The sequence below is a fragment of the Condylura cristata genome, unplaced genomic scaffold (genome assembly GCF_000260355.1).
Source record: "Condylura cristata isolate star-nosed mole 26May11 unplaced genomic scaffold, ConCri1.0 scaffold00005, whole genome shotgun sequence".
NCBI classification, from domain to species: domain Eukaryota; kingdom Metazoa; phylum Chordata; class Mammalia; order Eulipotyphla; family Talpidae; genus Condylura; species Condylura cristata.
In genome coordinates, this window is record NW_004567106.1 from 15,859,517 (window position 1) to 15,885,268 (window position 25,752).

Consider the following 25,752-nt stretch of genomic DNA (forward strand, 5'->3'; position numbering starts at 1 on the left):
TATTATCATAATGTCTTCTTCTAGTAATTCAATATAAAAATCTACATTCTACCATAAGCACACAAAGCTATATTCTGTTTGTTGCATAACCAAGGAGAACATACATGAAAAGTTGATTTGGAACAACTCTGGTTTATTTTCAGAGATTAACTGGTTTAGATGTGCTAGTTTTCAGGTTAAGATTAAAGCCATGTTTATTTAGAAATTTAGAGAAACAGTAATGTGGCATGCTGATTTGAGACATTAGTTTGCTATTCCTGTGTTATTTTCTTATGATCCAGAGTGTCCCCATGCAATTGAAAGACTTAGATTTTAAAATATTTAGACACTCACCATGCTAGATAAATCATGGAGACAACAAAGATGAGTAACACAAATGCCCCAGCTGCTACACCGTAAACCCAGGTCTTTAGTCTCCCATCTAAGAAGAATGGATATTAGTCATTAATTTACATTAGTCTGGTGTATATATATGTATATATGGTGCTCTTTAAATATGACCAATGACCACTCAAATGTGACCAAGTTCTTTCAAAACACAAAATGAATTATTGCTTAGGCACAGTTAATGATTAATGCAAAGCTGCTCTTATGTTAGATGCTGCTTCATTAAAGATAAATGATCAATGAAAATTGAATTAAGAACAAAGCTTTCAATTGGAGTTCAGATTCCAAGTATGTTGAAATTTTTGCTTCTGCTTATCTAAATTTTAATTCAAATGCAGTATATGTATGTTGCTACAAAACCATTTTCTTTTCATTCTATTTTGAGAATGACAATTATAGGAAGAAATAATTCATTATCAAGAAAGTTCTGCAACCTAGAATTGATGAAGACAGATAGTGCATATGAACTTTGTTATTTTTAGCTTTTTTTTCTAGGTGAAGTAGAAGTAAATTATATTCATTTTTTTTAACTCATTTAGCTTAAAGTGTGCTTTAAAATTGATCAGAAAATTTTATTGGCAAAAATAAGCTAGTTTTATTAACACATAAAAGGGTCTCTAATTGATTTCTCCCTTTTCTATTTTATGGAAATAGATATGACAGGGAGTTTTTAATTCGGTTTTCTGGTCTCATTCTCTTTGAACTTCTCAGTTTCATATTCTGAATAAAACCCGGACAGAAGATAACTACTAGTGACTGTGTAACTTAATTTGATCTTCATTTCAACATACATATTTTGATGTATACATACAACTTAATGTCTGAGTCTTAAAATTATAGATTTGCTGTGTTTGATTGATTAAAAGCAAAGTCATCAAAAGCAAATCAGTACTGTAATTTTTTTTCCTTTAGAGTTGAAATTAGCTTAGTTCTTAAGTGAATGATCTAAATATCCTTTCTCTACAATTCTAACAATTTTAAAAATTCAAACTGTGGTTAAAAATTAAAAGTGAAATGCTAAAAAAAAAAGAACCTTTCTACTGTTGTGCTTCTCTACCCTGATAGTTTTTCCAATAAACAATATAATAGCATTTTTTGGTTTTTCAAAAATCAAGAACAAGATCTCAGTACAGTTTTCTAGATATGTACTATCTATCTATATATTAGAAATGAAAAGAGACAATAATCTTTCTTATTCAAAGTTTTGATGTGAGATGTTCTTGAATACTTTCCCGGTCAAGATCAACATTAATGGCCATGTGCCATTATGTTCAATGTATTGGACACCTAGAGAAATTTCCCTGGCTTACATAGGCATAGGACGTACAAAGAAAAGTCACCTTTGTAAAATAAAATGTATTTTCAGCTAAAAACTTTATCAAGTCAGGGATAATATGGTTAAATGTGAATTACCCAAATATTTAAAATACTTAATATTCCAATAAGGATTTCTTAAATAAGGGAAAATGTCTTATTTCACTAAATATAGAGATGCATTCCTTCTCCTGTTTCTAATGCTGTTATAAAGTAGTCTGTGGTTGACTTTGCTTGGATATATATACTATTGTCAAGGTAAGGTGGTTATCTTAGTATCATGTAACCCTTGTAGCCCATTTTCAAGTACCAGGCTAGTTTTGGGATGAGTGTAAGAGCCTACGTTGATTAGGGAGTGGCACTTCATCGGGCCTTCAATCTTTTCCCTGTATTGGCGTCAAGGCCATTACTAGATACAGTAAGAGCTGTTTGTGGGCCTGGTCGGCCTTTAAACTTAGATCATCTTATTCAGACAGGAAGTCTCCATCCCTACCCCTGTGTATCTAGTACTAACATAGATTGCAAGTATTTGAGTATGCCAACTCCAAGGATTGATATAAACTGCTTTGACTACCAAGTGCTCCCTGGCACAGTGCTGCATTATTGATATTCCTACTTATCGTTCAAATTACTACCACTTTGCCAAATGAGAAATACAAACACAAATGAATTTGTTCCATTTCTGAATGATGATGCATTTTTCCCCCACCCCCATTTCCTTAGATTTACTTTTTCAAGGTGAAAATAATTATATTTTTTATTTAGGGGTGAGTCCAAAATAAGTAGTATCAATTGTAAAAACTTCTCAAAAGAAAGTAGTTCAATTTCTCTGAAAATTGATCACGTGTACTTTTATAAGGATAGTTTTAACACTCACACACACGTGTGTGTGTATATGACAGTATTAGGATAAATGATAATAAATGAAATAGCAATAGCTGATAGGAAAATAATTGCTCAATTGTAATCCTTTGGCATTGGTTAAATATATAACTAATGGGTTCCACATCAACTTCTAGTTACTTCACCTGGCCCAAATGGCTGTAGAAACCAGGTCCTTCCCCGGCCTGCTGGGTTACTGGAGGGTTGGGTTGGGTGTACTGCCCGACTGGTTTTCACGTCTCTTCTTTTGTCCTCCATGGTGGGTATCACCACCACGGGAATGAGTGTACACTGCTCAAGTGTACCATTCGAAGACATAACCTCAGTGTATCCTTCTTCACAACTGCATGACCTTGTCTGCAGAAGAAAAGATGTATACTTACATGCAAGGAGATCTTTGAAATCATGACAGGCCTGATTTAAAGAGCCAGCTTTAAAGAGGTGCTGGCTTGGGAATTTACCACAGATGATTTCTGACTTAGCTACATAAAAATGAACAGTTTTCAACTGAATACAAACTTATGCTAACAGTAGGAGCAAGTACATTTAGAATTGTTTATACTGATGATAGTTCTAAAATAGAGTTTTATGCCTTAAGATACTTTTGGGTGGGGTGGAGGGTAGGGTTGGGTTGCACAAGAGGCAATGGGTGACAGAAAAAGCTCCTTTGTCTGCCCTAATGAACTCACACATACCTCGCTACAGTACGAATGGGGTTGACTACACGGTGGGTTACAAGACCTGTCAGCATCAGGCTGGCGCACCACCAAGCAGCCTCCTGCAGAACAAAAAATCACATTTGACAAGTAGCATCTCTAGCAATGACAGAGTACACCATTAAAGATTTGTCTTTGAATCCTAAACCACTTTGGGAATCCCAGAAATTTTTCTGAGTGTAGTTGACAGTAAAGTATTTGGTAAATTGTAATTACATCATTTAGAAACGTGAGGGCCTTTTTATCCAGAGGAAATACCATGTACCTGGTACTCAGTAGATGGGTCAATTCTGAAAAGGATAATGTTATGGTTGCTACTTTGAAAATACTATATATGAGCTGTATTTATGGCAATTCGTGTGGCAGTGTCCAGCATTAAATATCAGAATGAAAGAAAATTAAAATTCTTTGCTTATAAAAAGAGTTCTTATTTCTCTCAAGATTTCTCTTTATGTGACTACCACATAAATAATGCACATTTGTTTTGAGAAAATCACTATTCCTTTTGATGGGGGATTTGTTGGGAGGGGACATGAATAGAAAGAATACAAATAAAGCTACTAAGTGGTATTTCTGCACTGTTGCTTTAACTTATACTGACACTCACCATCCCTTTTCTTCCTTCTGTGGTTTTAGGATGAGAACAGATGTAATAAAGGGACAAATTGGTGTGTTATAGAGGGAATGCATAATTTCAAACTACACTTATTCAGTTTAACATAATTTTGGCAAAACAAAGTGTTCCTTTATGGAAGTTAAGCAAAAGGGGTTATTGTTAGTTCTTTGCCTTATTTTTCAATATTATCAACAAAATATTCATAAAAAATCTTTATGGAAAAGGAGTTAATCTCTGCAAGGCAGCTGTAGTTAAATAGCCTTATTGAAGTGCTTCTCATTAAACATGAAGAAAAATGAAAGCAACATCTGAAGTTTCTTAGAAGGACAACTATTTATAAAACTGAAGTTATCAATCAAGGTGGTTAATATGCTTTAAGTGTTTTCTATTTCTCATAAGGAGAAATTTGGCCTAAAAGATGGAAAAAGAATGCACAGAGTTTATCACAAATAATGTACATATTGACTTTTTGGTATCTTAAAAAATATTAGAAAGGGAGAAATATATTGGATACTTCACTATATTGGAAATGTGATTTCGACATCTTTTGAAATTGCCTTTGCACTGGAGAATAGCCCCAATTATGGTGGGAAAAGAATGTTTTCCATTAGCATTCATGTTGGGGAAAAAAACTTGAAGCAAATAGGACCCTCTGTGAAAGCTCTAACATTCCTTCTGAATTGTTCGAAGAATGTAGACATGTATTTTCAATACACGAGTTAAATGTACCACTTCTAAACCACTTCCAGTTGCAGATCTATGTTTCCTGCCCATATCTCTTCTCCTGTATCCTTTGTAAAGTATGTGTGAGTGAGAGAGACTTTGCTCCCAGAAAATAACTGAGAGAGCAAAGGGTTTCTTGATAGGTGTCTTTTCTTTGTTATATATATACCTATTGGAGTAATTATCAAGAGTTTCTTGATACAGATTTCCATGTATAAAACCTTATCTTCACAATAATACTTTGATATCCTGCTCCAGCTTTTTATAGGGAGGAAATAAGTAATTAGGTTTCAATAAATCCAGGTAACTTAAAATTCAATATAAAAATTTATGCTTTTCAAAATGCACATTGATCCCTACTGCTGTTATCTCATTGTATATATTACAGCTAAATTTATAAATGGATTATTACTCAGGCACCCAAATGCACATTACTTTGTGTTCCTGCCAAAGGGCGGAGTGTTAAACAATGGCTCAAGTCAATAAGTTTCCCTGAAGAAATAAGTGGATACTACTGTGCTCTGAGTCCTTTAGATTAGATCTGTATCAATACATTGTTTACGAAAAGATGTTAAATCTTTGGGTCCATTTGCTTGAGGATGAGGTTCTGGTTCTGGTCTTGGTTTCTTGGAAATTTGCAGGTGCCAAGTTTCTTCCCCTTAAAAAGGGTCCTTGCAATTCCTTGTATTTATTGGACTCAGATGAGAATTTTTTATTGGGGATATATCTGGGTCAAGGATAATCAAAAGAAGCTCTTCCTTGGGCTTTCATGTTCGTATGCACCATGACTTTTGGGTGAGGACAGAATAGGTGAGCTGCTCAGATGCTCTTGGTTGGAGACTTACCAATATATCTTCCCTATTAATAAAAATAAAGATCACCCAAGCAGGATACTTGGATTTGTACAATGTTTCCCTTAATAATATTTTTGGTCTGACAAGATAATCTATTTTTTTAGCACATATTGAGTTAACATACAAAAAGTTAAGGGAGAAGTATTTGATAATCCACTTTTAATCATTTGTTTGAGTTAGTATTTCAATTTGTTAGATTCTAGCAACAGTAACTGAAATGGATGAGGGAAAATTTGAAATAGTACAAAATAAAATTTGTCACTAGTCAAAAAACAGCTATACAGCTGTCCTGAATCTCAATCATGGAATACCCCTGAATGAGTATCTGTTTTCTTAGTTATTTTTTAAAACCAGTTTCATGTGCATTACAAATAGTTCTTAAAGGAACAAGAAAAGATTGAAGATTTACCTGTTACATTTATACCATCCGACCTTTGACACCAGACTGTTCGGGAAGAGCCTTTCCAAGCACTAGCCATCCACTTATACTCATAGCACTGTCCATCTGCAGGGACACAGTAGATATGAACAAGAAAGGTTCTGTTTCCCAGAAGATAGTCATAGGTACAGAGCATTAATAAAACATTTGAAAACCATTGCAAGGTGACAAGTGATTCCATGTTAATTTATTGTCATGAAGTTGCTGATTAATTTTATGAAATTCCAGATATCAGGCTAATTCCCAACTGATTTTTCCATGCCTACTGTCATACCATCTGATGTGAATTTAGATTTTACTTTAAAGTACTATAAAGCATTACACATAAAGACAAAGATGGAGAATAATTCAAGAGGATATATATTTTCAATTTTGTATCATACAATGGCAAATATTACAGATTAACCATATTTGTGTTAGTTTTCTTTTGCTTATTGAGCAGTTAGAAAAGAAAATTACAAACTTGATGTCCTGTTATATTTCTTTTTCATCTGACCTCCCTGCCTGTCACCCACTAGTCTGGGCACCCACTATTCTGAAGTAGACATATGCCTTCTGGGCCTTGGGTTTTATATTCTCTGTTTCTCGCCCCCTTCCTCATTCCTCCCTTCCTCTTTCTCACTCTACATATAAAAATCTATATAACTGTATTTCACATATATATACATAAATGATTTAGTATGAAATCTTAAAATTTGAAAGTGCCATACACTACATACTCTGAAACTTAGCAATCAACATTACACATGAAATATTTCTGTGTGATGTTTTAATGTAGATTCAGCTCACATATTTTGACTGCTATATAGAATTCTATTGTAGTAAATTTCACAAATTAGCTAGCTATTTCCTGGGTGGATTTTCAGATTGTTTTGAACTTTGGCTATTATAACAGTGTCCTGGTGGTCAATCTTGTACAAGTCTTCTAATGCTGCTCTATGGGAACTAACTAACTAGGAAGGAAATTTCTATCACCCTAGAGATAGCTGACTCTGTACTAAACTAGGGCTCATTTGTTTCTTTCTGAAAGGTGACAATTTCCATATTTACTAGCAGTAAATAAGGGTCACCATTGTTTTAAACTGGCAAATATTTGTAATTTCCAGATTTTTAATTTGTCAGTATTATGAGTGTGGAAAGCTATTTTATTATTTTAAAGATACTTACTTAAAAAAAAAAAGATTATTTATGGGATGCAGGCCAGAGGTATGGGGGGGGTGAGAGGATTCACCAGAGACAGATTGGGGAGCAGAACAGGCTGATCTACTGAAATACACTGCTGAGGTTGGCAAAGGATGAGACAGGAGAGGTCTGCTGTGCCATATGTGGGTCACCTCCCTGGCTGTGGGTTGAATCCAAACTGGAATGGTGATAGTGCTGAGACTTAACCTCTAGGCCACCAGGGAGGCCCGATGTTGTTATTTTAAAATTACACTTTTCTGATTACTAAAAATAATAAACAAAAATGTTTAGAGGTATTTACATTTTCTCTTCTGTGAGTTATTTGTATCTTTGGGCTATTTTCCCCCATTGAAATAGGGGAAATTTTCCTTTGAGTTGTAGGAATTCTTGTGATCTTTAGTTTTATCAATTTAGATAGAACTCTGTGCAGCTTTTGTGGTAAGGGAGGTCTAATAGCAGTGAATTCCTTCACTATTGTTTCACTGGGAAAGTTGTATTTCTCCAAGAGTACTCTTGGCTGGTAGATTTTATCTTTGAGTATTTAAATAAACACTGGATTATAACTGTTTAGGTTTGAGGTATGCATCATTATAAATCTGCATCTCTATGTACATTATGTTCACCACCAAATGTCTAAGTCCATTTTTCCCCAAGCAATTGACTCCTTTTTACCCTAGTACTCTTTCCCTTCCGGAGACTATTGATTTTTCCCATTGTATACTCTTGGCTTTTTTTGTCAATATGTGTAGGTTTATTTCTGAGTGTTCATTCTGTTCCATTGATTTGTGTGTCTAGTTTCATTTCAATGCCATGCTATATTATTACTGCTCTGTAGCATAGTTTGAAATTAGGCCTCATGATACCTCTACTTTTATTCTTTCTCAAAATTGTTTGTTATGTAGGGTCTTTTGTAGTTCTGAATAAATTTCAAGATATTTTCTTCTACTTTTATGAAGAATGCCTTTGGGATTCTAATAGGGGATACAATATTACCTATATTGCTTTAGGTAATAGCCATATGTAACAATGTTAATTGTCCCTGTCCATAAACAGAATATCTTACTTTTTTTAATATTTGTGCATACAGAATTGGGCTACAGGACAGAGGTGCAGGGGCTGCAAAAGGATTCAGCAGAGACAGAGTGGGGAGCTGAACAGGCAGATGAACAAAGTATACTGCTGAGGGGAGCAGCAGGTAGGTCAGGAGAGGTCTGCCATGCCATGTGGATCACCTCTGGGGCAGGAGGGGATCAACTCATGCGAAAGTGGCTTTAGCTTCTTAGTGCTGTGCTTTAACCTGCTGTGCCACCAGCGAGGGCCCAGAATATCTTACTTTTTTTTTTTTTATGTCATCTGTTTCTTTCAATGACATCCTAAAAGTTTTCAGTGTTAGACCTTCCATTTACACCAAAGTGTTTGTTTTTGATGTGATTATAAATGGGGGTTGTTTTTATGAGTTCTGTTTGCTAGTTCATATTTGAGAATTGGAGTGCATCAGATTTGTATACAATAATTTTATAGACTGATAATCATTTCTAATAGGCTTTTTACTGGAGTCTGACATTTTCTGTGTTTAGCATGCCATCAGTGAACAGTGATAGTTTCACATGTTCATAATGCTACTTCCTTTTCTTGTCTAATTACTTTGGCAAAGACTATCAATATTATATTGAGTACTAGTTGTGACAGTGGACATCCTTGTCTTTTTTCTGATCTCTAAGGAAAAGGTTTCACTTTTTTCCCATTGAGTGAGTGTTATTTTGGCTATGGGTTTATTATATGTGGTCATGATTATGTTGAAATAATGGCTGTACCTATGTTGGTGAAGGTTTTGATCATAAATTGATGTCGAATGTTGAAAAATGCTTTCTCAGCAGATATTGAGATGATTATATGATCTTTGTCTATCCTTTTAATGTGGTGTAGAGTGTGTATTGATTTGTATGCATTGAATCATCCCAGTGTCCCTGGAACCCTCCCCCCCACTCATCCATGGTATATGGAATAGTTTTGAGGATTTTTAAATTTATGTTCATCAGATATATTGTTATGTGGTTTTCTTTGTGATGTCCTTGCTTAGTTTCAGAATCAGGGAAACATGATTGGACTTTTCATTTATTTTTCACTTTTCTAGAGCCATTTGAAAAGGATAGTTATGTACTCTTTGAAAGTTTGGCAGAATTTACTTGTGAAATCATTAGTTCCTTCTATTTTATTTTGGGGGGAGAAGAGGTTTTTGATTACTGTTTTGATTTTTGTCACAAGTAGGGTTTTTTCACATTTTCTATCTCTAAGAATTTCTTCTAGATGCTCCAAATCTCTTATAACTTCTGTTTCTGAGTTTGAATTTTCTCTTTGTGATTCTGGTTAAATGTTGCACCCAGGTAGTAGCTCTTGGTTCATACATTGTGTGCTTTATTCATTCATGTTTGGTCCCCGAGGAGCTCCCATCACCAAACCTGTTATGCTTTTCCCAACCATTTAAAACCATTTTTAATAGTGGTTTAGAAGAATGTTGCACAATCTTCACACCAGCTTTCTCCTTTTGGTGGATTTCTAGTATCATAACAGTGTGGTTCTCCCAAAAAGCTTTATATGATTTCCATTTTCCTAAGTTTATTGAGATATGTTTCATTTCCCAATATATAGTCCACCCTTGGGAATATTCTGTTGGCACTTGAGAAGAATGTGTATTCAATTTAGGGGAGAAATTCTCTGTAAATATGTCTATCTCCTCTGAGTTTATATTTAAGACCACTGCTGCTTTTTCATTTCCTGTCTGGGTGTTCTTTCCATTACTATATGGGTGGGGAGGGGCAGGATGTTAAATCCCCTACTGTTATTAACCTAAAGGGAATCAGCAACACTATTTTACATATTTTGGTACTCTTATATTTGGTGCATAATCATTAGTGAGTGTTATGTCCTCCTGTTCTATTAATCCCTTTATCAGTATAAGTGGATCTTGTTACCATCTCCTGTTAACCTTTTTTTGTTGGGAGATTTCATATGGTATTACTGGTTACTGACTTTACACATTTTTCATTTGCCACCATCAATTTGTTTCCATTGAGACTTGTTCCTAAATGATGAGATGGTTCTTGAAAATGTGATACATTGCTTACATTTACTGCATGGCTCTATTTGTGTGTACATATACACACATAGAACATATATGAGAGTACATGTTTATGTCATAACAAACCAATATGATTTTTGAAGTTCCAAGAATATTTTAATGGTTTTTAGATTCAAGTGTGATCAATATTGTGAATTACACACTTACTGTAACTCCTACCTTTAAGTAAGATCCTCACAAATTTGTAGGACTTAAGGGAACATTTTTTATTACATATATTAACTTACAATACAAAACTAAAATGGATGCAGGTACTCACCATCACATGATTTTGTTTCTAACATTTGCTCTGGGCATAGATGTTGATTCTCTAGCTCTTGTATTATCACTGCTCTGGAACGGACCTGTATTCCACCAAAGCCAAGGTCCTCGCCATTTACACAAGTCAGCTGACACAAGCTCCATGAAGACCAATCCTTCAAGTAACAGTCACCTGTAAAACACAGCATGTATTTTATACATATGTGCACAAATAGTCTATAAATCCCATTATGAATCCCCCCCTAATACCCTATGTGGAAATGTGTGGGGTGGTCCCTAGGAAAAGGGGAAGTTCCAGGTTTCCTGCCCCACCCAGAATGAGTGTGGAGCTGAGCAGAGAAAAAAGACAGGAGGAAGAAGGCAGGAGTATGGAGAGCCAGAAGGAAACCTGAGGAAGCCACATGGAGCAGCAAGCATGTGAGGAAGAAACCGTGCTTGTTTCTTGGCCCTGGGCTGGTTGAGGCAGATGTGGGTGAAATACCTGTAGGGAGGTGACTATGGCAGTGTTTATATTGATTTTGATCTTGCTCTTTTTCTTCCAGACTTGTCTGGCCATTTCTGATCCTTTTTTATGGGTCCTGGCCAGAAGGTGCTTTAGGCTTGTGGTGGGCTTTCAGGCCTTGCTTTGGGCCAATCCCTTTTATTTCAGGTATTTGATTTATACATTATATTCTTTGTATTAAAAGTCCCTTTTCATTAAAGTTTTATATGTTTTGTCTTGATGTGGCAGAACCCACTTAGAGCAGGCAGCAGGCAGGTTTGGGGCTTCGGTGGTACCCCTCTCTCCCTGCCCTGTAACAAAATAACAAAACCTCTATGGGAGACCCTCTGGGTCCCCTTTAGATGCATCGATGGTGTGCTTGATACTACTCCATGGAACCTTGTGGAGCTCCACTGAAGCACCTATTGGTATTCTAAAACTGCTTACAGATCCACACATGGATAGCCTCACAGACTTCCCTGTGTTTGCCCATGGAGGTCTGTATAGTCCCTCCTACAGAGGCATGCATAGACCCATCATGGGTCTTCTTGACTCGTCAACCTGGTTGGTTTTTGTAGGAAATGAGCAGATATATGAATTCTATTTTGCTGTTCTTACCTGGGCAAGGCTGGGTACAAGTTTCCTCAAGGACCACTTTTTTATTACCATCTATCCTGGGTTCAATGTCAGCACAGAATTCTTCATCCACCACTTTACTGAAGTCTTCAGCTGACCCTTCACTCACTACACAAGAAATGTTCCTTGTTCTGGTTCCTTCTCCACACTGTGCATCCTGGAATGAAGAAAATAAATCACTAACAAAAATAATCTGGGAAACCACATCATCACTTACAATCATCTCTGCAACCACTTCTTTTGATTTTTGAGCAGTTCAAGAAGAGTTTGCAACACTAGGGAATAAGTCCTTTATAACATTTCAACTATAAAGATACAATGAACAATTTGTTTTCTAACCAAAGACAGGCAAATAAATTTTCATTACAATGAATCAGTCCCCAGATGATTTTTAAAATACAGGGCAGGGAATGTTTGTTACAAAAAAGAATTAAATGTTTCTGAAATCTTCAAGATGATAACCTGCCATGTGTAAGCTTTGAAAACTTCTGGGCCCTCCCTGGTGGCACAATGGGTTAGGATGCAGCACTGCAAGCTGGCGGCTGCCGCTTCGGTGTGAGTTTGATCCCCAGCCCCGGAGGTGACCACATGGTGCAGCAGACTTCTCCTGACCCGCTCGCCGCCCCGCACCCCAGTTCTGTATGAATAAGCTTTTAAAAAATATATATACATTTCCACACAACTTCTGGACACCTGATACCTGCACATGGCATGGAGACCATGGTCCATATTGCCACTGGTAACAGGGTTTCACTGGGCAAGGCTTGGATTGTTCCATCAGGACAGGACATGGTCTTCCATCACCCTGAAAGGGCTGGGTCACTGTTCTTTTTCGAATCATTTTTCCTTTAAGAGATACAAAATGACAACTTTTATGATGTATGGCAGTTCTGCAGGCATATATCATTTTGGGAGGACTAGTCATCTTTTCTGAGGATATCTAAAAAACCCGTATGGTTCAGATCATTTGCTAAGATTCTAATTTACCCTTTCTGAAGATAATTTGGTAAGCCTTAAAGCAATAAAGACATCTTATTTCATATTCCTTAACCACTGGCCCAGTGCCAATTACATTTCACACAAACCTGTGAGGCCACAAGTTTGAGAACATTCTGACCAGGGAGACCAGTCGGAAAGCTGACAGTTCACGGGGCACTCCACCGCGCAGGATGTGTTCATTTGCCAGTTCTTCTCCAGTCTAAGCTGAAAGAGCAGAGGCAGAGGTATGGCCACAATGTATTGTTGGAAGAAGGAAGAGAGGAAAGGGAGAACAAATGCATAATAAAGAAAAATAAACATCTGGAGGCTACTCAAACTGTTTTGACCCAGGGCAGTGGGAGCAAAGGGCCTAAAGCACATGGAAGAGCACATTTATTTGCTAAATACTGTGAAGCCCCTTTCATTGCTTTTTGAAAAAGTGTGTTTACAAATTGGTTGAGTTTCCCTAAATGAGGAACAAATGAGTGTAAGAATATTTAGTTTTTAATTAGTTAAAAACCAAGATTATCAATATTTAGATCTATATTATGTTGTTATATGTGTACTCATTAAAGGGAAAAATCTTCAAGACAGGCTGACACGCAAAATAAATGACACTTTATCTCCCAGGTGTTAAAGTGCAGCACTATAAAGCTAGTTGCAGCCACTGCAACGTGAGTTCGATCCCTGGCCAGGGAGCTGACCCATATGGCGTGGCAGACCTCTTCGGCCCCGCCTGCTGCTCTCCTCAGCACTGTATTTCAACCCGCCAGTTCTATTCCCCACTTTGGTGAATCCTCGCACCCCCTACCCAGATCCAGATTCTCACACCTCTGATATACACTCCAGCTCTTCTATGCATAAAAACAAATTAAAATGATATGTGTTACTTGAAATATATTACATTCATATATAATTAATCTATTTCTCAAAAGGAAATGTGAGTCACCAGCACTTTTTTTAATAGGGATTTTTATATATGTCTATATTTGTTAAAAACAATTTTCTCTTTGGGATACCTGATCTCTGCAGCTAACTGTGGTACAAAAAATCCAGTTACTTTGGTGCTACCCTCTCATCAAATAATAATTTTATGCCATTGTATTGGCATTGGGTTCCATTACCACTACTGACTGATTTATTTCACTACAGAGGTAAAGAGGCTATCTGTTTACATATATGTCAGACATCCTTCAGTGAAACATTTTAACTCCCAAGAATTTTTTCTTAGGATATTTGTTGTATCTTTTTCTTTCTGTTTTTAGCTCTAAATCATATGATGAAATAGGTGTGAATTAAATCTTTTCAGTGATACAAATAGGAAAGAAGAAATCTATTACTAGGTAGGTATTATGTAGATAAATGCCTGAAAACCACTGACAACACACTACCATACAACTGCTAACTAGGTTTAACCCTGCTTTTCTTCTTTATTGGGTAGTGATGCCATCTTTCTTTATGGCTAGTAGAGAAGCAGTGAGTTAGCAACTGCTGGTGCATTGAATATGGAGTTTGTACAGTAGTCAGGCATTCACTCCACTGTTTAAAAAGATAACCAGCTTTCCTTGAGGCCATCATCTAATCCTACTGCCTCCACAGGGATGGATAAAACCGACACGAGAACTCACTTGCTGCAGACCAGTGCTGTTTTCTCGAAAGATAGCACTTGCTAGAATGTTGTAACTTGAACCTGAGTTGTCATTGTAGTATTCAAACATAATATTTGCACATAAGGGAAATTTATCCAGATAGGTAAAATCTGTTACTTCTCAGGTATTTACTGATATTACATTTATGAAATTAAAGGTCTTATGTATATCTGTCCTATAAATTTGTTTCCGTGTAATTTGGGTTTAACTTTCAAAAAGCTTTAAAATATTAATTGTATATGTCATTATACCCCACGAGGGCATCTGTATGTGCAAAATGTGGGGACATATTAATCAAATGGTAGAATGACAGAAAGGTTTCCAACCACTATGGACTATAATAATCTTCATTAATAATATTTTAAAATAATGGTTACATGAATTCAGTATTATTAGTTTCAAAGCTAAGTTAATTTAGTTGTGAAATTTCTAACTGAATCTAAATTATGAATACATTAAATGAAATTATAAGAGAATGGTGAGTTTCAGCACTTATGAGAGTTCTTTTCCATGATGTGAGGAGGTTAGTTAGGACCACTTGATACAGATAGCAAATGAACTAAAATATGTGTCAGGTTTTCCCTTAGGAGTTGTAACAATTTACTGTGGTCATCATAGTTACTGAGCACTGAGATCACCAGGGCCCCCACCATGTGTTTCAGGTCTGTCAAAGCTCCTGCTTACCTTGATTCATAATGAAGCCAGTGGGCCTTAGATGCAGGAGAGTCAAAACCTGTCAGAAATGTGAGTACCCTCTTGGTATGGAGTACAGATAAAATTACTACAACATGAAGTGTTGTAAGTACTTCATGAAAAAAGGCCAAAAATCATGCTTTCTTGCATTACATAAGATCACAGCTAAAAATCCTACTGTTGTAAATTAGATAATTGACAGCTCAAATTCTCTGCACTTAAATGATACCATGAGCCCATCCCTTTGTTTGACTTTCAAGCTTTCTCTATTCAGGTCTGAGTACTTGGACTCTCACAGCTGGATATTAGATCCTAATATCAAAATCTGCTACTAACCACATGTGATCAATGTTTAGAAACAGAGGGACTACATGATAGGTCTTGGCAGGTGTCCCAGGCAACACAAAATTCATATGAAATTACAAAAAATGATGAGTCGTCTGATTAAGATTTATTGCTTTTATGCACCTTGATTACTTATTGTTCCCCAAGCCTGTCTTTCAGAACAGGGTAATTAGCATACCTTTGGGCTACAAGCAGAACAAAACACAGGAAATTATGTCTAGAAATCAGGAGTGTTGGACAGTGTCTCTTATCCAGTGGAGCTTAACAGCCTCTGAATAGGGCTGGAAAACATCTGCTGGCACTGAGCTGCACGGAGCACAGGTCACTTGGCTCAGCATGAATTGAAAATATTAAGAGAAAATTGACTCCCAAAGATGTAACACAGCGTCCACTCACCTCTTCACAATATTTCAGGTCAACCGACTTGCCATCACTTCGAACACAATCCAGCATCCTTGTTTTAATGCCATTTCCACAAACTGCCTTCTCGCTTAGCTGACATGTGCTCCAGTCTGAAAAGAAGGAAGCCCATCAAGACAGGAGCTGTGCGGGAAGCAAATTTCAAACGAAGCTCTGATGACCTGAATCCCGTATTTGATTCACAACTGCTCCTTAAGCTCCACAATCAATCATCCCACATGCAGAGCATATGGGGCCCAGCTTTGAACATATCAGGAGTCAAATGGAATTGCTGGGCTGCACCTAGCTATGGGGATTAGGTTTGTAGGCAGATGTCTACTTGGCAATCCTGCCATCTAGCCATTCAGAGATATTGTAAAAATGGTTTTGGCCTGCTGGTCAAATGTCATTTAAAAATTTGCTAATAAAAGAATTTAAAAGTTGATAATTTTGTTTTAGCCAAATCATAACTAATGCTGATACTTGAACTATGTAACTGTATTCTAATAAAATACTGTTTTACTTATTGTCTATGTAGGCATTTATTTCAAAATTGCTTTGGCTACATTTTCTTCTCTTACTTTGTCTTTTACAAAATATTTCTTTCATCTTCCCTTCTCCCCCCATCCCCCACCCAGGGCAACACAGCATATCTTAGAGAACGGTGATTTCTTTGTGGCATCAAAGGAAATTTGAAGAGAAAAATCAAAAGAAACAAAAAAACATTGTGACTGCTATTTGTCACTGTCCAAATTATTGGAGTTTATTTCAGTGTGAAAATTACTTGGAAAAATTCCAACGTAAGCTTCCATGTTCCTCCAAGTCATATAAGCTAACAAAACCTGTCCTTTCCTATCTGCTTTGATGCTATGAGATGAGGGTAGGAAAATTCTAGAACTTGTAATAAACCTGTTTTTCTAAAACATACATCTATCATTTGTCATCTATATCTTTTATAATACTGAAATAATTCTAGTTCCCTCATACTTTTTTTTTACAAGTTTAAGATTGCTTTCATTTTTGTATCAGACTAATCATGTTTTTGTACTATCACTTACACAAAGAATTATTGTCCCAGTATTTATACTGTTATAATGATTCAAATCCTTGAAAGGAGGTATTTTTCAATAAATCTGATGCCTATTTGCACCTTCCCAAAGTGGGAGAGGTCTTTAGAAGGATTGCTTAGAATATTTCTTATACTAACATTTAGTTTCTCTTAAGGGCTAACACTTGTGTGATATATTTTCACTTTTTAGTCTTGAAATTTACTTAAAAATAACAGCTACAGGATTTGGTATTTCAAGAGTTATTTCTGGGACAATAGGTAGTTTGTCCGAAAGGTGTACTGATGGAAAAAAGCAATGTTAATGAGAATGCTGCAGAGCTGGAACCGTCAACTTCATGATCAAATGACTGGCCACATACCTGTTACATTATAATCATAGTGGAAGCAGTTTTTGTTCAAGTTGCAGGGCTCCTTCTCAATAGCATCAGGGCAGGATCTTCCTTCATCAGCAGGTTGCCTAATGGGTTCAGCTGACCTTTGCCGGAAATTGCTTTGATTGCAAGGCTGACAGAGAATGACATAACTCCTCAGAAAGGTGACCGCTTAGCCACACAGTGCCAGTGAGTTAGGGAAAGTGCTGGAGAGGAGTTAGAACAATCTGGCCACTGGCTAATTTAACTTCATTATGCCCCTGTTTCATCTTTAAAATAAATAAGCTTCCCATCTAGTTATGAGGTACTGAAGTCTCTGTGTCAAATAGGAATAATCATATTATATATATAATGCCATATATTAATTACTGTAGATCAGTAATACAATTCTTATCTCTCATATTTTAATTATTATCTAGCCTCATGATCCCAGGCACAGCAAATTTTAAGAGTGATTTGAAATAAATAGCTGTTAGTGACTTTTACATTTCCCAGTATATATACACACAAACACAGTTTGTCACCTACAAAGACTAGCTAGCCATTGCCTATCGATTCACTTTTGTTCTGAAAACACTTTCTTTCTACGAACAGGAGCAGTAGCTTCAGATCTGATATTATGGAATGAGACCAGGATGTAATTTGCATATCCCGTGAAACAGTGACGCTTCACTGCAGTCTCACCTGTATCCAAAGCAACTGCCAGCCGTGTTTTGCCCCTGCTCGGCTGCTAGTCAGCACCTCTAATAATGTTAACATGAAGATAGAAATTTAATTTCTCCTTCAAAACATGTATCATACATCCTTTGCAACTGTCTTATATTGTCTTTCAGCCAATTAATTCAATAGACGTGATTTTATCCTTATGCTTTTGATGCTGTCTTAAAGATAAACACATAGCTTTTACCAAAGTGTTCAGGGGTAAGCCAAATTGTCTACACTATCAGTCAGTTATGTTTCAGTTGACACTCTTCCTAGGATCCCTACTGGCTCTGCAAATCTAGCAGCTTTGTGTGTTTTGAAATTCTTAGCTGGCTTTCCAGACCCAAAGAGACCCAGAGTCAGTGTGTGGAAAAAGATTCACTGATGCACAGCTTTCTTCTCTCTACTCCCTTTCTTACTGGGTCTTTGAGTTTAGTGTCAATGCCCCTGCTGCAGTACCCCACTGTGTGAAAGATTATTCCTACCATTAAATAAAATGGAATGGGCAAAAAGCAAGAGATAATAATAATCCAACACCATCAAAGTACCTTAACTACAGCCTCATTCTCTTCCCCTTTACCTGAAGGGAATCATTACAACTTTCGGTTGTGCTGCATGGTGGTGGACCATAAAACTTGCAAGAGGCCGAGCTGTTCTAGCATGAATTGACACATTGCTGCCTTAAACAGCATACTCAGACAATGAATTGACAAGAAAATACTCCTTGCTTTGGCAATGGATTTCGTTACTGGTACCTAATTTAGAAACCATTGTCTTTAGAAAGCTTTAGTGGTAAGGAACTATGCAAACTCTACATTAATAAATGGGTAGTCATCTTACCAAAGTGCATCGGGTCCACGGACCCCACTCAGAGATCACACAGTCCTCTGGACATGGCAGTTTGCACTCTCTAGAGCCCAGGGGCATCTCCTCTGGGTCACATAAGTAATCCTCTACGTGGTCAGAAGGGCCATCTGCTGTGTTCTGCATGCATCTAGAAGAAAACATGTAATTAAAGGACCTAGGATGTTTAGAATAATGGCCAGCCCACAGGACTGGTTCTTCTTAAAGCATTATCATGGGGTTGGGCGGTGGGAAAGTTTGCATTTAGTAAAACTCTCCATACATAAGACATAAAAGGATCTCTCTGTCTCCCATAAATGTATAGTGCTGTGGTATGATTTAAAAATCTGTGCTTGCCTGTAAATATCCACTGTGTATATGCAAACTCTTTATGTCTTCCTATGAAAGGAGAGGATCACCTAGACTTATACATGATGCAGAAACTGATGAGGAATGGTTCACAAAGGCTGAGAGGTTGCAATTTTGGAATGCAACACAATTTCTCTTCTGAAAAAAATGGTGAATTTATAGAAATGGTACATTCATATGTGATAGAAGACGAAGCATACTGAAATTTCCTAATGAAAAGTTTGTTTTTGAAAGTAACTGATGGCACTTTTTAAATTGTTTTGTAAAGTAATTAGCCTCCTATCTGCTGATAACCTTAAAAGACAGCCAGAAGTGAAAAGCCAATTAAAATAATAATAGCATAAATTCTTTAAGTGTGGGAGTTCAGATCTTTCCATATCATGCCATCTCTGTTGTTTTCTTTTTAACAACAAATTCAGACATTTTATTACAATTCATTCTACTGTAAGTCATTACAAATGGCTCTTTACTCATCTCTGGAGAATCTAATTAAGGTGGTTAGTACCAGACTTTACTTTTACAGAAGTTAATAATCTCTCCCGGCACTTTTCTAGTAGAAGGGAAAAACTTTATCCCTCATCTATAAGTCAGAGAAGGTCAACCAGAGTAATGGGTTTGGGAAGAAAAGTGCATTGCAGAAGATGAAAAGGAAGACTTGAGCTCTTAAGCCTCTCAAACCCATCACGATGTTTTAAAATGTCAGCTGAATTACATTACCAATTATACCTGGAATCTTAACATTTTTTAGGGATTTATAATCAGTAGGGACATTGCATCTTCAGAAATCTACTCAGCACAATCACCTTTCTAGAGAGACCTGCCAAACCTGGAGGAAAATGTGGTGCTATTCCTATTTTAATTGGGTTTGTAGCCTGAAAAAGTATCCATACAAATATCTAGCTTGGCCCTTGGCACAGCAGATTAAAGTGCAACACTGTGAAGTTGGCTTCCAGCAGCTAGGGTGCAAGTTTGATCCCGGGCCACGGAGGTGACCCACATGGCACAACAGACCTCTCTTGACCCACCCACTGCTCCCCTCAGCAGTGTATTTCATCAGTTGGCCTGTTCTGCTCCCTGCTCTGTCTCTGGTGAATCCTCTCACTGCCCCTGCACCTCTGGCCTGTACCCCAGTGCTGTATGCATAAATAAATAAATCTTTAAAAAACAAAGCAATCACAAAACACATAAAGATAGATACATATCTTAAAATTTGTTTCCCTGGAAAAAGTTCTACATTGGTGGCACTTTCTTTTTTCTTTAAAGATTTATTTTTGCATAGAAGAACTGGGGTGTAGATCAGAGTTGTGTGTGTGTGTGTGTGTGTGTGAGAGAGAGAGAGAGCGAGAGGGGTGGGTTAAGAGAATACACCAGAGACACAGTGGGGAGCAGAGCAGGTGATCTACTGAAATATACCCTGAGGGGAGCATGGGGGATATAGAAGTGGTCAGTTGCTTCATGTGGGTCACCTCTCTGGCCAGCGATCAAACTCACACAGCAATGGCTGGTGATAGCTTGATAGCTCTGAGACTTTAACCCCTGTGCCACAAGGGAGGGTCCATTAATGGCACTTTTTAAATGCTTAACATTGGCATCTTTGAGAGGATGTGGAGCAGACGGGACAGTTCAGGGCTCAAAAATTGGGAATTCCTGTTTAGAGAGGTTTGTGTTCATGGGGTCTGACATATATACCAAGAACAACTTGGAAAATTACTTATTGATCTAGCATTAAGGACAGATGTTCAACATCCTGTAAAGTAGTTATGTATATAGAAAATTTTTGAAAGGCTTATCTCTTCCTTTAATTTTTATTACATAGGTAATATATTCCTGTTAGGAAAATCAGAACAATAACAATTCACTTTCTATCAAAGATAACTAAAATAGAATCAAATTTACCTGCTTGTACCACTTGAAAAGAAAAAAAAAAATAAAATGCAATGAAACAACAGGAATGTCATGTATTATTTTTCTAAGATACAATTTTAATGACTACCCTTGAATGTGCTACAATTGATAAAAACTAAAACAAAACAAAAACACCCAATTGTTGACATACAGATTGTCTGTTTCACTTATTTGGCATTAATATCTTCTTAGTCACTCTAGAGTACAGAAGAAATGTTTGGTTGAAATTATGAGCCCAAAGGAAAGCACTTTTAAGTCCATTTACTTTCTTAAAATTCTTTGCTTTTCTTCATTGCATTGGAAAAGACTATGCTGTGTGAAAATTAAACTGTATTAGAAATGCATAGTCTAAAACTAAGTTGGGATAAAGGTGGGGGTCAGAAGCACATCTAGCTGTGGCAATAAGGTTCACTCTCTGCAGATAATTGTTTAAAAAATAGTAATAACTAAATTTGCTTTCAGTTATTCTTGTGTTGGCAATTCTAAAAATGATGTCAGTGAAAAAAATGTACCTTCCTACCAGAGCAAACCACTTCTACTACTGATTCTTTGATATATCAAAACATTCTAAAAGAGAAAGAATGAGATAGGATGAATTGAAACCTTCTCTCTCATAGACTCAATCTATCCTGAAATGTCAGCCAGCCCTTGCTCTAAGCAGGACATTCTGACCTTAATTGGTGGAGGATAAGGTTAGAATCTGTACTACTTATTCAGTTACAAATAGGAACATTATTACATGATCAGAAATCACAATCAATATGGACCTCTTTTCTCTATCTGCATTAAAATGTCTACTGAAAAAAATGCATTGATATGAGAAGTTAACATTAAGATGTACCTTGAATGTTAAAAATATTCTCAAGGAAAAAAGCAGCATGTACACAGATAACTGAAGGAAAAACTGAAAGAACAGTAGTTACTATTATTATTATTTTACAAATGTAAGGTACAAACTGCTACAATTCCTGTCCCTTTAAGTTCTTCAGAAAAATAATTTGAGAGTTCAAGTGGGCTTTGAAATAAGAAATAGAAATTATATCAGAAAAAAACATTACTTACTGTACTAAATGCTAATTTGTTCAAATTTCCTATCATTCAATATGTGAGAATGAGCTTCCTTGAATCATAAGTTGTCATGTTCTGGGGATTTGTTTATATTTATGTGTACTATATGTCACTCAGCAGGGTTAGAAGAAACTGGCATAGTTAACAAGAGTGAAAAGAAAAGGCTTTGAATGACAGTTCTTGTCGTTTTACCAGATGTGTGTTCGTGGTAAAAGATGGAGTGATCTGAGGACTTAGAATATTGTACTCTACACATTGAAAATAATAAAACCTCACACACTTGATTCACAGTGTTCAAGGATTGTTAAAGAACTGCTACTGCTGCTGAAGGGAAAATTTAATAAGTGTCAAACTTGTGTTAGGGAATTTCTATGAATATGAGGAATATGAAAGAGTCCCAGTTTGCAAGTTCTGTAAAGGCAACATACAAATGGGTCTTTGAAAACAAGCAGCATGTGGGGACTGCAGAGCAGCAGTGCTCACAGAACTTTCTGAGGTCTTGGAAGTACTCTGTGTGCTAACAGGACAGCCACCAGTCACCTATGGCTCTTGAGGAAATTAAGTACTCTGGTGTGACGAAGAATGCATTTTTAGTTCTATTTGATTTTAATTAGTTTAAATTTAAGGTGAAGCAGGCACAGTCAGGCAGGGTTTTAGGGAAGGCTTGCTGGAGGAGATGAGAGTTTTCAGGAGTTAGCCAGTTTGACATAAAGGAGTAAGAGTATAACAGATTATCATGGAAATGCTCTCAGAAATGTACTTGACCTTTAAGAGCAACTATGGGGTTGGAGAAATCTATATGACTTTAGTCTACATTTACATCTACATTTCCCATCAAGAGCTTCATAAATCAGAAGACCCAATGTGATATATTACTGCTTAAAGTAGATTCTCTTATTGGAGTTTTTCAGGAACACAGAATCTCTAAGGGTAAAACTAAAAACAGTTTCATTCATGAGATTAGGGAGGATGAGTTGACTCAGCATGAGTCAACTGAGAGGTGGTTGCGGTTTTGCCTTATCTTTACATTTCAATCTTGCCTTACCTCACTTTTCGGGTCTGCACGCCCTCTCCACAGTTCTCCCTCATGTTCACAAAGGTCACCTTGCAGACGCTCCATGGCTCTGTGGTCCATATGTACTGGTTGCAGTCACTGTGGCAAGGGACAACCTCATACACCTGGAACACACATAGTTTCAGTGGTCTCACCTCAGGAAACCAATGGGTCCTTATCATAATGACTGTTGTGTGCTCATGAAGAACTTTTATTCCTCTTGCTTATGTTTATTATGCTAAAACAGGGATATAGAGAACTTGCTTGAGCATGATCGTTGTAAAGGGCAGGGGTAGCTGCATTGTAGTCTGCTGCTTTCTTTGGTTGCAGTTGTAGATCTGATGTGTGGGACCACATTAAATTAAATATACACTATATACTTCCCTGTACCACCCCTGCCCACAGAGTGTTGTAATTTCCTGAGTCATCTGTCATGTCCACAGTTGTGTGTGTCATCAACACTTAGTCATGGGGAAAACTCCTATGCTAGGCATTCAATAGAGATTCGGTGAAAAGATGAATGAATGAATGAATTTAAATATACATATCAAATAATTATTAAAAAATACATTTGGGCCTTTTTCCCTAATAAATATGTCTAACAATGGGAATTTCTATTTTTGGTGTTCCATGTATGAAACTAAAGGACAATATGAGATAGTTTTTTTGTTATTATTTCCCCCATTTTAATATTTCTTTCATAGTGAAGTGAAATAATACTCACCTCAAAATAACTGGCAAATAGCTTTTTTACTTGTATGAGACCTTAACAAATAGTACTTTAATGTGAACCTTCAATCATTTAGGGCTTGGAAGCAAAGTCTGAAATTGGTCTCATCTTGCACAGCTACTGCCCAAAGCAGTAAGGCCACACAAAACAAGGCTAATTGTCTGGCTCAGCCACACAGGCTTTCAGTTTGTGTTTGAGGTGATGTGTTTGGTTTCAGAACAATGAACCAAGTGTGCTATTTTCTTAATGAAAATAATGATTAAATAAAGGAATATAATAAGTGGACCATCATCTACTACAACAAAGTTAAGCTAACCATCAAATAAAAATGTCCTTTAAAATATTTCAAAATCTACAATAATTTCACTCTATTTCCTATTTTTGACATATATGCATTATAGTATAACATATAGTGTATGGTTTGACTATTTAATTCCAGAAAAAAAAATAGATTTAAATAAACTACTATTTTGTGAAAATTAAGTGGGCTGAACATCCAAATGAAGTGAGTAAAGTCGACTTATTCCAAGTAAGAATAAGTGTGTACATAGTTGAAATAAGAATATACTACTGTCATAAGTGATCACTTTCACTTTGGGTGCTGTGTTAAAACAGGACTAAATACTGGTGGAAAACATAACACTACTACTTTTGAGGAAGGGAAAATACCCTTCTAATAATTGAATGGCTTTCATTTTAATCTCTTACTGTGGAAGTAATACAAACCATTTTTGAGCAACCCACCACTGCCCACTTTCAAGCCAACTGTATTCTTCATTTTTGTCTAAGGATCTCATACTTTATGAGATCAATTAATAAGAGGATTACTGCCTCTTTAAGGCTAGTGAAGCAAAACTTGTTCTCTTTACCCATCAGGTCAGGCCCTGGTATAACTATGACAAAAATGAAAAACCAGGTAACATGCTAGGAAACAAGAGAGAGCACACTTAACAAAATTTTATGGAAAATATGCTATTCTCTCCCTATAAACGATGAGATAATAGAGTAAAAACAACATATTTTTTGAAATCACGAGTAAGAAATGAAACACACAGTGGTCTATGATAAGCCATGAAATTTAAAGCTTCTTACCTGTGCCTGGATTGATATTCAGTAGGAATGAAGAGAAGGGAAAGAAACAAAAATGTCAGCATATTAATGAGATGAACTCATGTTCTATGTTTCAAATGTTATTCTACTATAAAATCTATGTTTTTGGTGAATTATATTAGAACATTTCTTAGGTCTTGAGAGAAAAAAAAGGCTTATTCTGGCTTAAAATTAAGATACATTACTCAGTATTGCAATAGCACAGTCAAGGTAATGATTAGATGAGCAGTATCAAAAGCATCTTAAGAGAATAGACTTCAAAATGCACATGGGGATTTGCTTTATGCCTGCAAATATCTTGGGACCCAAATTGTATATAGACTATCTATAAATTGATTGATTGACCTATTTATTGACTTAATCGATCCATCCATCTATATTTCTTAGGAAATGAGGATGTGCTTGAGCAAATGAGGAAAATGGGAAGTCGGAAGCCATTTTCAAGTCAATGACCTCAGATTTTTTTTCTCTCATCAGTCACTCCTTTCTTTTTCCTGAAACTTTTTTTTTTTAATGTAACATTGATTGAAAACACTGTTAATGATTGATGATTTAGGGGAACAGGTTCACACTTCAGCTTTGTATGACTATCCTGCTCACCACCCCCGGCCCCAGCACCCACACTCTGCCAGCATAGTGTTCTGGCCTTTTCCTCTCTTTGTTCCTCATGCCCCCAGGAACCTCAAGGATGATGGATTATTTTACTGATGAATGCAAAATTGCAGTAAAAATCTACACTATTTATAATTTCCAATATTAACATAAAACTTCACATGATTTTTACTTACCTAATATTTTACTACTATAAAAAACCCTTAACCGTTTCTATTTTTTAAC

At 36.5% G+C, this 25,752-nt stretch overlaps 1 protein-coding gene across 2 annotated transcripts in view; it reads right to left on the reverse strand.

The window, feature by feature from the left end:
• THSD7A (thrombospondin, type I, domain containing 7A) overlaps positions 1-25,752 on the reverse strand; it is a 382,662-nt gene that overhangs the window by 5,342 nt on the left and 351,568 nt on the right. The window contains exons 15-27 of one of the 2 annotated variants that reach the window (XM_012720969.1): positions 24,898-24,903; positions 23,067-23,200; positions 18,677-18,830; positions 17,123-17,267; positions 15,692-15,807; positions 12,716-12,833; positions 12,331-12,476; positions 11,613-11,787; positions 10,512-10,685; positions 5,902-5,997; positions 3,279-3,361; positions 2,730-2,940; positions 334-421 (exon numbers count right to left, since the gene is read on the reverse strand). In XM_012720969.1, the coding sequence (XP_012576423.1) occupies positions 334-421; positions 2,730-2,940; positions 3,279-3,361; positions 5,902-5,997; positions 10,512-10,685; positions 11,613-11,787; positions 12,331-12,476; positions 12,716-12,833; positions 15,692-15,807; positions 17,123-17,267; positions 18,677-18,830; positions 23,067-23,200; positions 24,898-24,903 (1,646 nt within the window). The remainder of the gene's footprint in view (positions 1-333; positions 422-2,729; positions 2,941-3,278; positions 3,362-5,901; positions 5,998-10,511; positions 10,686-11,612; positions 11,788-12,330; positions 12,477-12,715; positions 12,834-15,691; positions 15,808-17,122; positions 17,268-18,676; positions 18,831-23,066; positions 23,201-24,897; positions 24,904-25,752) is intronic. The other variant, XM_012720970.1, reaches the window with a different exon arrangement.